The sequence below is a fragment of the Tachypleus tridentatus genome, chromosome 1 (genome assembly GCF_004210375.1).
Source record: "Tachypleus tridentatus isolate NWPU-2018 chromosome 1, ASM421037v1, whole genome shotgun sequence".
Classification (NCBI taxonomy): domain Eukaryota; kingdom Metazoa; phylum Arthropoda; class Merostomata; order Xiphosura; family Limulidae; genus Tachypleus; species Tachypleus tridentatus.
In genome coordinates this window covers 77,314,388-77,328,583 of record NC_134825.1, presented here as the reverse complement: position 1 = coordinate 77,328,583, position 14,196 = coordinate 77,314,388, and the positions used below count along the sequence as shown (strand labels likewise).

The 14,196-nt window shown below is 31.0% G+C and overlaps 1 protein-coding gene across 1 annotated transcript in view; it reads right to left on the bottom strand.

Moving 5' to 3' along the window:
* Positions 1 to 6,331: 6,331 nt before the first annotated feature.
* The window catches only part of LOC143252966 (mini-chromosome maintenance complex-binding protein), a 31,600-nt gene continuing 23,735 nt past the window's right edge, over positions 6,332 to 14,196 (bottom strand). The window contains exon 11 of the mRNA XM_076505921.1: positions 6,332 to 8,303. Coding sequence (XP_076362036.1) covers positions 8,207 to 8,303 — 97 coding nt within the window. The 3' untranslated portion in view covers positions 6,332 to 8,206. The remainder of the gene's footprint in view (positions 8,304 to 14,196) is intronic.

Genomic DNA, 14,196 nt, shown 5'->3' with positions numbered 1-14,196 from the left:
TTTCTGTAATTTTTTACAGTTCCTATTCCGTTTATCTAGGCCCGGTATAGCCAAGTGTGTTTAGGCGTTCGACTCCTAATCCGAAAGTCGCGGGTTCGAATCCCCGCCACACCAAATACGCTTGCCTTTTCAACTGTGGGGGCGTTATAATGTGACAGTCAATCCCACTATTCGTTGGTAAAAGAGTAGCCCAAGAATTGGTGGTGGGTGGTGATGACTAGCTGCCTTCCCTCTAGTCTTACAATGCTAAATTAGGGACGGCTAGCGCAGATAGCCCTCGAGTAGCGTTGTGCGAAATTCAAAACAACAAATAACCCATTTTCTAAATAGACAATTTTTACTAATCTTGTTTCTTAAGTGTTTTCTGTGTCCATTTATGGGAAATAAATTTTACGCTACTGACTTACATGTGTGTTCAGTTGAATGTTACCTATTTTTCCAAAACATTATTGCCGAATTGTTTTTTTTTTCACTCAACCATTACTTGCTGAGCCTAAGGATTCATAAAAACAAGCGTCAAATACAAAGTCATCTACTCAGAACAACATCGTATCTGCTATGTATCTATAACCACACAAGTCAACTTTCAGTAAAAAAAAATAACCAAATTTTGAGAAGACAATGACATTCAAAGCATTCCACACAGTATATCTGTATAAATTTTGGCGTGAAATAACCAGCCGATTTTGTTGAAAGCTGGTCAAACAATAATATGAACAAATTCTGATTTTGTCCAACAATCGTGAAATCATTTATTTTTCTTATTAGCAATGTTTGGGTGGTCTTAATTGTTGAAAAGGAAGATTTTGAGTGTTATTTCAAGAATAATCTTTCTTTTTAAGGTTCTTTTTTTGTCCTGAATGTTGTATTAATGTTTGGTTGGTTATTTTAGAACAAAACCACTTTGCGCTGTCTGATGTGTCCACCGAAGGAATCGACCTCCGGAATTTAGCGTTATAAGTCTGCAAAGTTTTCACTGTCCCAACGGCGGACAAATGTTAAAATTTTGAGCAAATTCTTGTGCGATCATTATTATGAAACCACCATCATGATTCACGATACATATATTGCATACTTTTAATCAGACTGATATGTTAAATTATATTCAATAATTACTGAGTTATTGTTCAGTTCTTATGTATGTACATAGCTTACTTCGATCAGAAATGATTAACAACGATAATCAACTAGTAAATGTCGTTTCTAATTTCAGTTTTGTAATAAATCTCGTTCTGTCTATTTATAACAGAAAGCACTGTTAGCACGTTATCAAAATAGTGGGCTATTTAATCAGTGAAAGACGATGACGAATTTGTACCTTTGCATTCATCCGCCATCTTACGAGTCGAAGAACAAGCTTTAGTTGCCGTTTCTTGCACCTTCTGAATAAATTGTTTTTTCTTTAATTTCGCGCAAAGCTACTCGAGGGCTATCTGCGCTAGCCGTCCCTAATTTAGCAGTGTAAGACTAGAGGAAAGGCAGCTAGTCATCATTACCCACCAACAACTCTTGGGCTACTCTTTTACCAACGAATAGTGGGATTGAACGTAGCATAATAACGCCCCCACGGCTGAATAGGCGAGCATGTCCTTCTAATGAGAGGAGCATAAATTTCAAGAGCTATTATTTTGAAATGAGTGAATTTCATTAATATTAACTACTTCCACCCCCAGAGGGCTCACGAATGATGAACCAAACAGGACCTGCATAAAGTCGCTGAGGTTCTTATTAATTTGTCACAGATAAAAAAAAACCAATAATTTAATAAAGACTACAGCCAAGAAATTGCAATTTAAACCATTAATTTTTTCAGCAGTATTTTAATAGAACAAACAAATTTAAAACCTTCAGGATTAAAGTTTCAAAACCGAATAAATGGTTTCTGAGCACTAACGTGTAGGCAGTGATTTGACTGTCCTGATGATTTATTATATGGTGACATAATGGAAACTATTGTATAAACGAATAAACTGTTTAGCTACATGTTTTGGTGACCTCGTGAAAATACTTTTATTACAAAAATGTTATAAATTATCATAAATCTTTAATACCAAATTTTGTATTTATCAATCAGTTATATAATTTGTTACACATTTATACATGCATTCAGACAACTACCATAATGTATTATATTCATTTATTCTCAGTTACAACAAATGTTTAGATATTGAGACATATAAATATGCGTCAAATAAAATTGTGCTTTTTTGTAAAACCCTAAACCGTCTCCAGCAACTCATATTTCCTTTTTATTTCTTATTTTGGCAGTCATCACTAATATCTACTTCCATGAATTCCTTTCATTGAAAACTTCATACAATAGCCATACAATTACATTTGAACTCTTAACACTGGTAAACATGCGTAGCTCAGGTTTCTCACGAAATACATTATTTAATCGAACATAATTCAATAAATGATGCACAGTGTATTTATGATATCACTAATAAAAACGAACCAGATATTCACAACGGTTTAATGTAATTATTTCATTAATTAAATAGGAATGATTAATTTCATCAACCAATCAAAACCAACTGTAACAATGTGGCATTATGTAAATAAAAAAAAGGCTAACCATTGTCACACCTATTACAATAATCAAAACTCGTACCAGAAGTCTTCTCTTAGGTAAAATAGTAATTCCTGTTGTGGTTAAGTACAGTGGGCTACCCATCACAAATATCGCAGCCTGATTTTAAGTGTTATATACCAGATTAACAGACAAGATTAAGAAAGATTTTTTTTTTACGCGAACACAATACAGTTAGGTCACTTGTTATTTTACTGTGTAATTATCGAGATAAAATCACTGGTTAATTATTTTATTCTCGGAATTGTCACAATTACATTAAAATAAATTAATAATATGGTTCTATATAAGATCAAAACGCTTTAAAATTATATAGATACCTTCTCTAATTAAAACGTCAACAATACGCAAGTTTTTGATAAGATACAGGAGCTTAAATTATTAAATTCTAACAATGTAATCTTAACATTCTTACAATCAAGTCTGTATTTCAAATAATGAAAGGTTATGTGCGTGTAAATAATCTTAGAAAACTTGTAAATAATACAAATCAGCTTCCGCTTCGAAGATGGTTATTTTTACGAACGTATTTCAAAACTAGATACGAATTTTTAAACTTTCAGTATTTAGAAGTTTCTTTGTATCGTATTTTTGATCCGAGTTGCTATAAATTCTACCTTTTGTAGCTATAGATAAAATACTTTAAGCATTTTTCCAGTGTATATCACTTCAAAATATTTTCTACATATTTCGAAAAGAAAACTGCCAAAATGCAAAGATATTTATATGCTACATTAAGTCTACGGTACTTTTAGGCACACAAACATTTGAACGTCGTTGACGGTGCAAACAATGTATGAAACGAATTCAGACGGAACTAGTTTTCACTGGTTTTATTTTATATGAAGTCGGAAGTTACTCGGTGAAAAATCAAATGAACAAAATTTTAGATTCACCAAATACCTGGGTAAAATTGTTCATGTGTTTTTCGCACAGTGTTCTTAAGTGTACTGCGAATGCAAGTTTTTCCTTGACTGTTATGTTATCTATAAAATTATAATGTAATATTTTCTATTCCAGCTTAGATACACAAAAGGTAATGTTTACATAACTAAAATTGGACAAACTAGTAGGTGCATCCCCCCCCCCCAAATAAGTGGCATAAAATGGTAATAGGTTGAAAACTTAAATTTTAAAATAGATGATATACAAAGGTACCTAACACTCACGTGTGTTGAATAACATGCATTTGGACTAAAAATATATAGTGTGGCTAACACTATATACAGACTTCTTACTCCTGTATTATTTGCATAACACTTTTTAGATTTATGAAAACTAATTGCAGAGATCAACCAAGTCCACTTCCATTTCTTATTATATTTGTAACTTCAAGGATAAAAATACTTTTAACTAATCTTTTCAAAACTTCATTCATTTACAAAATTGATTTCTGATAATTAAAATGTTTTTACAAAATATAGCATTTGTAAACCTACTACCCTGAAAAGTTTAAAGTAACCTATTCTAAGAACCAATGTTATATTTTCTCGCTTTGAAATTTAAATATGAAGTTATAATGGGCCATCTATGCTATGCCCATCGCGGGTATCAAAACCCCATTTTTCGTGTTAAGCTTTCAGACTTACCGTTATGCTACTATGGGAGAGGAGGGGGCGAACAACAAAGAATCAATAGAATAGAAAAATCTACACGTTTACAACGTATTATTAAAACAAAGTTTGATACAGATAAATCCAACAACTACTGATTGAAGAGCAAAACATTCATGCTTATTTAACTATTATTAGATATTACCGTTCACGAGAATAACGGGCCCAGCATAGCCAAGTGGTTAAGGTGCTCGATTCGTAATCCGAGGGTCGTGGACTTAAATTCCAGTTCCACCAAATATCCTCGCCCTTCGAGCCGTGGGGTCGTAATAATGATACGATCAATTCCACTATTTGTTGGTAAAAGAGTAGTCCAAGAGTTGGCAGTGGGTGGTGATGACTAGTTGTCTTCCCTGTAGTCTTACACTGCTAAATTAGGGATAGTTCTCGTGTAGCTTTGCGTGAAATTCAAAAACAAACCAACAAACAAACACGAAAATAATTACACGATGCTAACGATGTTTACGTAGTGGTAACGGAAGTTTCTGTGGTTGATTTTCTAGTTCAACGCTACAAAATGGGCTGTCTGCATTATGTCCACTGCGGGGAATCGAAACGCGGGTTTCAAGTCCGTAAATTTACCACGGGAACGTACTTTTCTGTATTTTACATATAACGTAAATGTCTTTTATTAATTGTGTAATGCATATATGTCTTATCTCTTCAGACAGTAACGTCTATCTTACTGTCACTACGCATAAATACCTAACAGCTAATTCAATGAAAGTAATATTCTGAATTTTATAATTCAAGTACTCGGATCAGTGCATGCGTTATTACCTAAGTAGCCTTAATAAAAAACAACATTCCACAGTTCTTGCTTGTCAACTAATACAAACCATCTACTTGCTATGTTCATCACATGATTTCCCAAGAGACGTTTCTTGCGATTTAATACAAGTGACGTGAAATTAATATTTGGGAACATATTAAATATTTACACTTTAAGCCTAAAAAAAAATACTTTGCTTTTTCAAAAACCATGTCTTTGTTAATTAAGATATAAATTTTACATTTTTAATTTCAGAAAATATATCGCACAAGACTTATTCTTTTGAAATATTATTAACCACGTTACAACATACATTTTTTTAAATTCAAAATGTTCTCTACAAAATAACTGCAAACTAGCAGCGACCCACAAAAAAAGTTATTTTTCATGCCCTTCGCTTGAGTTTTCCTTATTCTATTATTTTCACGTGCGCCACTTAATCTAATTTTCTTCTGGGTATTATGTTAGATCAATAAATATAAATATAAATCAAGGTTTATTTGGGAAAAAAATTACGCAGTAAAAACCATGTTGACGTGGCTTCATTTAAAAAAAAACTACACTTAAACTAAACAAAGTGAAAGTCTGATTAAAGTTCCGTGTATGACACCGGGTATTAAGGGTTGAAACAAAAACAAATAATAAAATCTGCTGTAAAGAAAAACAAGTAACTAAAAGGTGTTTATACCAGTCTTGGAATGAATCGAAGCTAAATTATTGCAAATTAAAGTAAAATTTGTAATGAAGGCAGACTTAGCTTAACATAGATAAACGACTGATTGATGTTCATAAAGTGATAAACACATGATTTTCGAACGACATAAGCATAAATTAGATTTAAATAAGCCTAAAATGTTCACATAAATTGTATTTAGTAAGGTATCTATATTGTTAGGAAATTACGCGTGGGTTAATGCAAAGATATTGTCTATGGAAAATACTTTGCAAATAAAAAAGTAGAATTGAAATCAGCCAGTTTTCACGTGATGACGACATTGTGACATCGTGCAGCGTACTGGTTGTGTGAAAAGTTTCACTAAGCTAAAAACAAGTAAGATTACTCCGAACTGAAAAGCCAATATACAATCCGAACTTCTAGAACAACGATATACAATATGCTATGTATAGAGTTTGACTGAGAAAACTAAGAGAAAAGTTCCAGAGAGACAAACGCAAGTATGTTATTTATATAGATACTGAAAACTGGTATGACATAAACAAATATGGCGAAGGTGTTGCCATCTTAGTTTTCTAATTTCTACGCATAACGAATCGTTGTAACTTTTAACTACTAAAATATTATGTACATACATAATACCTACGATATATTAAAAATTAATACAATAAAAACTGCTAGTGACAGAAATTTTATTTCTTGTAACGATATGATCAAAATACAATTAGAAAACAACGTTAGAAAATATTAAACGTTGATCAACTGATACCACATTTATATTTTCCAACAGAATGATATATTTCAAGAATGACGCTCCTAAAAACTAAAACATAACCAAAAACAAATTAGTAAGATTGAAGAATAACACTAAGTATCTGGGCAAAATAAATGATTAATTTCAATCTAGTAATTCTGGTTAAAATAAAACAGGAATTAACTGATCGCCTTCTTTTTTTGGTTATTTGTATTTTAATGCTGACACCTGTTAACAAAAATATGAAGTAAAATGTTTAACTCTGAACACGATTGTTTACGAGGTCATAATGTATCAAGATGTATCCTACGGGATTTGATGTGTCCCAAAGAAACAATACTGATGGTGACAGCTTCAACACCACCAACAACAAATTACTGAAGATTAGAACTGAAAGTAAACTTCTGCTGCATTATGTATAAATAATTTTAAGACTTGTACATTAGATGCTGTAGTTTTGGATCAGCAGTCAACTAATTAACGATTTTTGTTTTACAACATAAGGCTGAGTAAAACTTAAATTATATATGCACACAAGGTTCATTCAAATGCAACATTAAAAGGGTGATCCAACAACAGTATTACTAGAAATGATCAAAATTAGTTTCTCATTGGAAACTGCAGCTCAGACAAATTATTACTTTGTGTCAAGAAGTCATGATTTTATAAATTAGTGGTATCAAATGTTTTGAACTTGCAACTTGTTTCAATACACGGGCAGTTTCCTGGGGCCCATCTTCAGCTTAGTCATCTTTATTTTTCTAACAGGTATGCTGGCCTTTGAAATAAGTTGCCTTCAGTTATGGTAAATGCAGTTAATTTCAGTGAATTTATGGGAAGGTTTAATCAGAATGATAAGGGCTGGTTTTGAATGTTTTAAAGTTTATTATAGTGGATGTAATGGTCCAGATGCATGCTCATTTGGGAAAAGGAAGAAATATTATTGTTCTAATATGATTCAATAAAGTTTGGTAGTACTTTCATTTTTTCACAAAAATTTATTTTCTTTATTTTATGAATATTTTGAAAATCAGAGTAAATTAGGTGTTTAATCCATCTTAACTACGACTTACCCCAATATAATCTACTGTTTAAAAAACACAAAGGGAAAAATCAATCTCAAATACAAATTGAGTTTAGAAACAAAACATTATTTACCAGTTTTACATTCTATAACAGATTAGTTTTAGTGTTGTTTTTTCTTGTGAAAGTCTAATCCAGAACTGAATAGCATATATTTGAATGTTTAACTGAATCTGTTAAAGCTTTTATGGGAACTAAATTTTCACACGAACAATCAAACTGAACTTTTCCATATTACACTGCAAGTAACAAAATATTCTGTACATTACATTCATATTTTTTAAATTACTATCAAGATACACAAATACTGTATTGTAATTACTTTTCAAATGATAAAAAATGTAGGTTACATTTAATAAGATAACATTTTTTTAACTTCTGACTAAAAATGCATCATTCTGACTCAGGTATTCTATGATTCACAATTTAAAATGAAATTGTTTATACCTTTCAACTTGCTAGCTTAATGTTTTGTTATAAATCACATTCACTAAGTTGTACCTTTTACATTCTATGTTTTTATAAAAAATTAACCAATGCTTCATCCTTAGCCAGTAAATGATATTACCAATATATTGTACAAAATACTTCAGTTATGCACAAGCAATTAAAACTAACTGTCAAAACATTTTGATGCTTTTCTTTCTTGACAAGAATAATTTCCAATGTTAACAGAGATGTTAATCTTTTGTAGACTTTATCTTACAAGTTCTTGTTACTGTAGACGTCTTTTTCGTTCTTTTTCCAGTTCCTTTGCTTTTTCCCAGGATTCTTTATTCATTGTTGAAGATCCAACACTAAGAGAAAGGTACCTGTAGAAATTTAGAAATAAGCACAGTGCTAAAACCATACATCATTTAAAGTTAAGAAGATCAAAAGACAAACTGACAAGGTGTTATTCTTGACATTAATAAATCATATGAAGAGATTGGTTCGGTTTGTTTTGAATTTCATGCAAAGTTACTCAAGGGCTATCTGCACTAGCTGTGTAAGACTTTAGGGTAAGGCAACTAGTCATCACCACCCACTGCCAACTCTTGGGCTACTCTTTTACCAACGAATAGTTGGATTGACAGTCACATTATAATGCCCCCACAGCTGAAAGAGCGAGTATGTTTGATGTGACAGGGATTCGAACCTGCAACCCTCAGGTTACGAGTTGAGTGCTTTAACTATCTGCCCATGCTGGGTCACATGAAGAGATCTCTAATAAATATTCCAATCATACATATTTTCACTCAGAAGTTAGTTTTGTAATTTCATATTGTATTACCCAATGAGCTGAAATTACATGATTTTTCTTGCTGCTGAACAACACTGCAAAACTTGTATTTTACTGAACATCTCTCCACACTCCCATAAAATGGTTTAACTAATGTGCTAAATTAAGTAACAGAAATTTAACTGGTTCAATTTAGAACTGTCAGTATCATTTGTTATGACCAATAATACAATGAGGTTGGATAACAGAATATCATTTGTTACATGGGACAGCAATATGTGAAATGGAAAGTTAGACACAAAAAAGGTTTGTGATTAAAACACAAGGCATAGCAATATTACTTTTTTCCTTTGGAACATGCCCTCCTTTTTTTTTAGTTTGTAAACGTTGTCTGTATAATGGCAGAGTAGTAACCAATTGTTGTTTACATTAATTAAATTTACTTTATTAAATTAAGTAATTTACTTCATATTACCTCATACTTCTGATTGTCCAGTAAAATCAAAGAGCTTGTCTGATGCATTTCAACAATACTTTGAATTTTTAACATTATATAGTTTTTTTATATAATTTGTCTTACAGTGGCATGTCACGGTGCCTTTCATTCTTCACCATTTAAAATGTTGTATTGCTTTATGAAGAAACTTCAATTTCCTGTTTGCAAACAATACTGGATTACAATCAATAAGTGTACCAGTGTTGGTTAGGAACAGAGTAATCAGCATCGCTGCTCATCATAAATGATACAACTTTCATTCTTCACCATTTAAAATGTTGTATTACTTTATGAAGAAACTTCAATTTCCTGTTTGCAAACAATACTGGATTACAATCAATAAGTGTACCAGTGTTGGTTAGGAACAGAGTAATCAGCATCGCTGCTCATCATAAATGATACAACTTCATTCACCATTTAAAATGTTGTATTGCTTTATGAAGAAACTCAAGTTTGCAAACAATACTGGATTACAATCAATAAGGTACCAGTGTTGGTTAGGAACAGGTAATCAGTATCATAAATGATACAACTTCATCAACATTCAAGTTTAATATGCATTTGTCTCCTTAATATCTATTTAGCTTCAATTTTATCAATAAAGTCATAAGAAATGGATATCTTAGTTTCACATCCTACATAACACTGTAAACTTATTATAATCTACCATAAACTACTTTGAAAAAACAGTACACAAAACTATGAAAAGTAACAAAACACTTTAGCAAAGGAAATCTAATATCTTCTAATTCTCTATAAAATATGCAAAAAAATTTTAAAAATAGGCATTAAAAAACAGTAGTGGTGGAAACATGATATAGCTACAATTCTTGTAAAATTAAAAAAAAGTGGATAAGTACTGAGTGCATTAGTAGGACACAAACCATAAAATCTTGGATTCACAATCTGGATTATTAATCATTCAAACACATCCAGCTCTTGTTATTCAGAGTTTGGATAGTAAGGTAGTAGCAATTGATATAACTGAAATGGCTATAAAATTTAAATAAATGGGACAATTCAGAAAATAAAGGGTTTTAGAATCCAAATGGTCAAACCAATAAATCCATGAAAATTCCACAATGATCAGAGGTTGGAAAGTTGTAACATACTTAATAACAGGCAAACATTAGTATATTTTGACACAAAACTATTTTACACACAGTATATATAATGTGAATTACACAAAATAACTATTATTAAAGTATGCCAATAAATACCATGATGACAGGATAGATCTGTCATAACACTGTACAGTCCTTGTAACAGGACTAAATTCCTTCCTTCTAACAAATCACACAGATGTTTCAATCTTGTTGTTTTTAATATTAAATGTTCTTCCCCAATTCCTCCAATTTGTCAAAAATGGATTATTTTACAAATTATTCTAATAATATTTTAGAACATGTAATTACATACTTTTCAATTATTTCCACCATTTTTAAAGCAGTGCATCTTTGCAAGACAATTGTACAGACAAAGAAGTTTCCTTCACTAACATCTTAAATCATATCTCACAATCACTCAATAATTATATATTTAACATTCTCACACTCTGAAAACGTACAGTAGATTTACATTTATGGTTTTTTCACATTTTGGGTTCTTTATTTTTTAATACTGTGGTTTCTCATCTTTTTACAAAAGCCATCACTGAAAGTAAAAATCCTTTAATATTTTTTAATCATAAAATAAATATTTACATTTTTATATATTTATTTAACTCTTTTCACCCACACTTTTATCTGCCTCATAACATTAAACCTAAAAAAATCTACACTCATGCAGACAAGCATTTGCATACTAAGTTAAAGCAATAAATTACTGAAGTACATGTAAATCTATCACAATAACCAGTCAAGTATACACTAAGTAAGCTTCGTACATTTATGCCATTACTAAAGTAGAGCTCCAGTATATGTCTAAATCTCGACTGATGGAATCAATGATGCAGATCTCACCTTTCAGATGATAAATCAAGATGACCACTGTATCTTATATGATATCAGGATGTATACAGAACTTTAAAAAATACATTCTTGACTTTGCCATAATTTTTTCTTAGTTCTCCCTTACCTTTCGCATCTTATAAACACATATAAAGGAAATTATGCTCAGAAATCACCACATTAACTACTTTAAACAAATTATTCACCTTCAGTAGCCAGCTTTTTGGAATACTGCATGCAAAACAAAATTTAAAGTTTTATCCATACATTGACCAATTTTTCAGGTAACAATTTTAAATCAACATTTTGTGAGGTGCCACAGTGCCAGTAAAGTATAAGATTTCAGATTTATGCTTATTAGTATCAGATTAATATAACTGAAGCAAAAATAGTGATTCAACTGAACTATTTGCAATAATTTATGTATTCTCTTCAAATCAAAGGCATTTTTTTTTCTGTTATCTCTGTACAATCTCATCATATAGCAGATGTATCATACAGAATGTAAAACAGACCTTTCAAATGTCTCTCGAGGTCCCACCTTACAAATAACGTCATAATATTCTTGTCTTGTGCATTATGCCTCATATAAAAGCTATGTATAAAAGAGCCTATTAGAAATTCTGATAACTGTAATACAGACAAAAGTTATACTAGAAATTTAATTTAATCTCACTTTGAAGTTCAAGTCATATATCACCACATAAAAATAACTGAAAACAGACAATTCCATGTAACAGACTAAAATGGTATACAATGATATCACCATAATATTAAAAAAAGATAAGAGTAGCTTGGTGCAATTTTGTATTTTGAGCAATTATGGACAAAAAACAACAAAACACTTCACTTTAGGCATTCTTCCCCCTGACATTACTGTAATTTTACAAAATGAGTTGAGGTATTCAATAATGTATTCACTACGGTAATTTAGGTGAAGGAGAAACGTCCATTATTCTCTACACGGTTACTGACTATATAAACAATGACCTTTGAGTTATAAAAAGACCAGACATACTAATGTTATGTGAACATAGCCTGCAGTTTAATCTTTTACTAAACTAGTTTTAATTAAAAAAGAATAACCCAATGAATCATTTAGGATACATTAGTTCTATAAACAATCTTTCTTGCTGGATAATGTGAACTTCAACTGATTAACTTTATACATATGAAAAGTGGTCTGATATCTTTTGTCTAATTAGAAGGAGTTACACTAAAACTTCAAGAACTACAATAGTAGGTTGTCTGGCAGATATTGCAATTCTACTTCTAGCCAATAAAAACAAGAGTTGCTCACTGGTTAGTTTCAAAGCATTGTTTCCATACCTCACCATCACACATTGTCACAGATTATTAACACAAAATATCTAAATTATAAACATTATTTAAGATATCTGTTCAAGGTCCTTTCTATAAAAAAATAAATATCCCTTACAAATATTAAAATTTGGCATTTTCATATTTATTCTTTGATTTTAAGAATTCCTGTTTAAAAAACAGACTATTTTGTGTAAACAAATATGTATTTGTATTTTGTATTTTTTCAAAACTACTAAGACTATTTGCCATTGTCCTTAATTTTGAACTGCAGACCAGAGAAAAGGCAACCAATTAGCAGCACCCTACCTCCTACCTTCTATGGTTAGGGAATGACTGTCACTCTTACAATGCACCTACAGCTTAAAGTATGGGAAGTATTTTTGTGGTATTGCATGAATTCAAATTCACCATGCCAGCTCCAAGTAACACAAAACCAATGTGCACCCTAAAACACATCTTCTAGAAGACCAGTTATCTATGATGCAAATAAGAGCTATAAAACATATTTGTGAAGATATTAAAAACAGCATTTTCAGATCTAACTGCCATTATAAGAATGGATTAATTTCTCTATATCTAACACTTTACAAACCAGGAGGATGATGTCTTGTCATTGCGTTTTTGTTTTCAAACTTAAAATGTTTAACATAATTGCACAAGTCTTGGTACACACTCTATACATCTATTTTGTGTTGGAAAATAAACTATATAATTTGGTTTAACATTTCTATAACATTTTGGTTTGCTATTTTTTCAGATTTTGTTGTAAAAAAATACTTTATTCAATATTTTTATAAGGTGCCTAAAATCATGTCAATTTATCCAATAGTTAGTAACAGCACACACATTTTCTTGTTTATCCATATAAGCTCTTACACAAATATAAAAATGAAATTAATGTCAATCAGAAATATTCATTTTATACATCCAATGAGTTCTCACTTCTTTCATTTTCATCAATTATTCAAATTCATTATTCATCTTTACCTGTTAAATCAGTTATGCAGCCACAAAAACAGAAAAGAAAAGTTTTAACCATCTTACTTACATCTCATATACTAAGACTACACTAATAAAAGCAATACTTTTAACTATATTCTTCACCAAGATCAATTACTCTAATCAGTTTGTTTTCAATGACTAAAAATTCTTGTAGTTATGTGTGTTTTTTTATAAATTCTGATAACTTTATTAATATACAAATAAAAAAAAAATTGTGTTATCTGAATAGTTTGCAATCACAGAACTGTTATAGCCAACCATACCCACTGACCTAAAACATCATCTGATTTATTCTCATAAAAAAATATCCTTACAGCTTTCAAAGAGACATAAAAAAGATTCACAAATGTAACACCATCAAATAAAATCCATGTTACATGTTTATTCTCCACTATGAGTACTTCTGCAAACCAGTTTTATTTAACTAACATTGATAAAGATAGACATGAATCTTTTCTATCCAATAGTTTTTAGCCATTAGTTCTATATGATTTTAGGCCAACAATTTAGTAGTGATGTCTTAGCTCTGTGTGTGTGTTGGTGGGGGGCAAATTGTGCGTACCCCACTCTTGTACAGGGTGCTATTCTAATATGGTATTGTAGGAATGATAGTGATCAACTTTTCATGTTCACTGCACTGTTAGAGTATGGAAGGTTGTAGTTCTTTAGCATTTTATAGTGCAAAGCAACTAGGCTATCTGCACCAAACAACC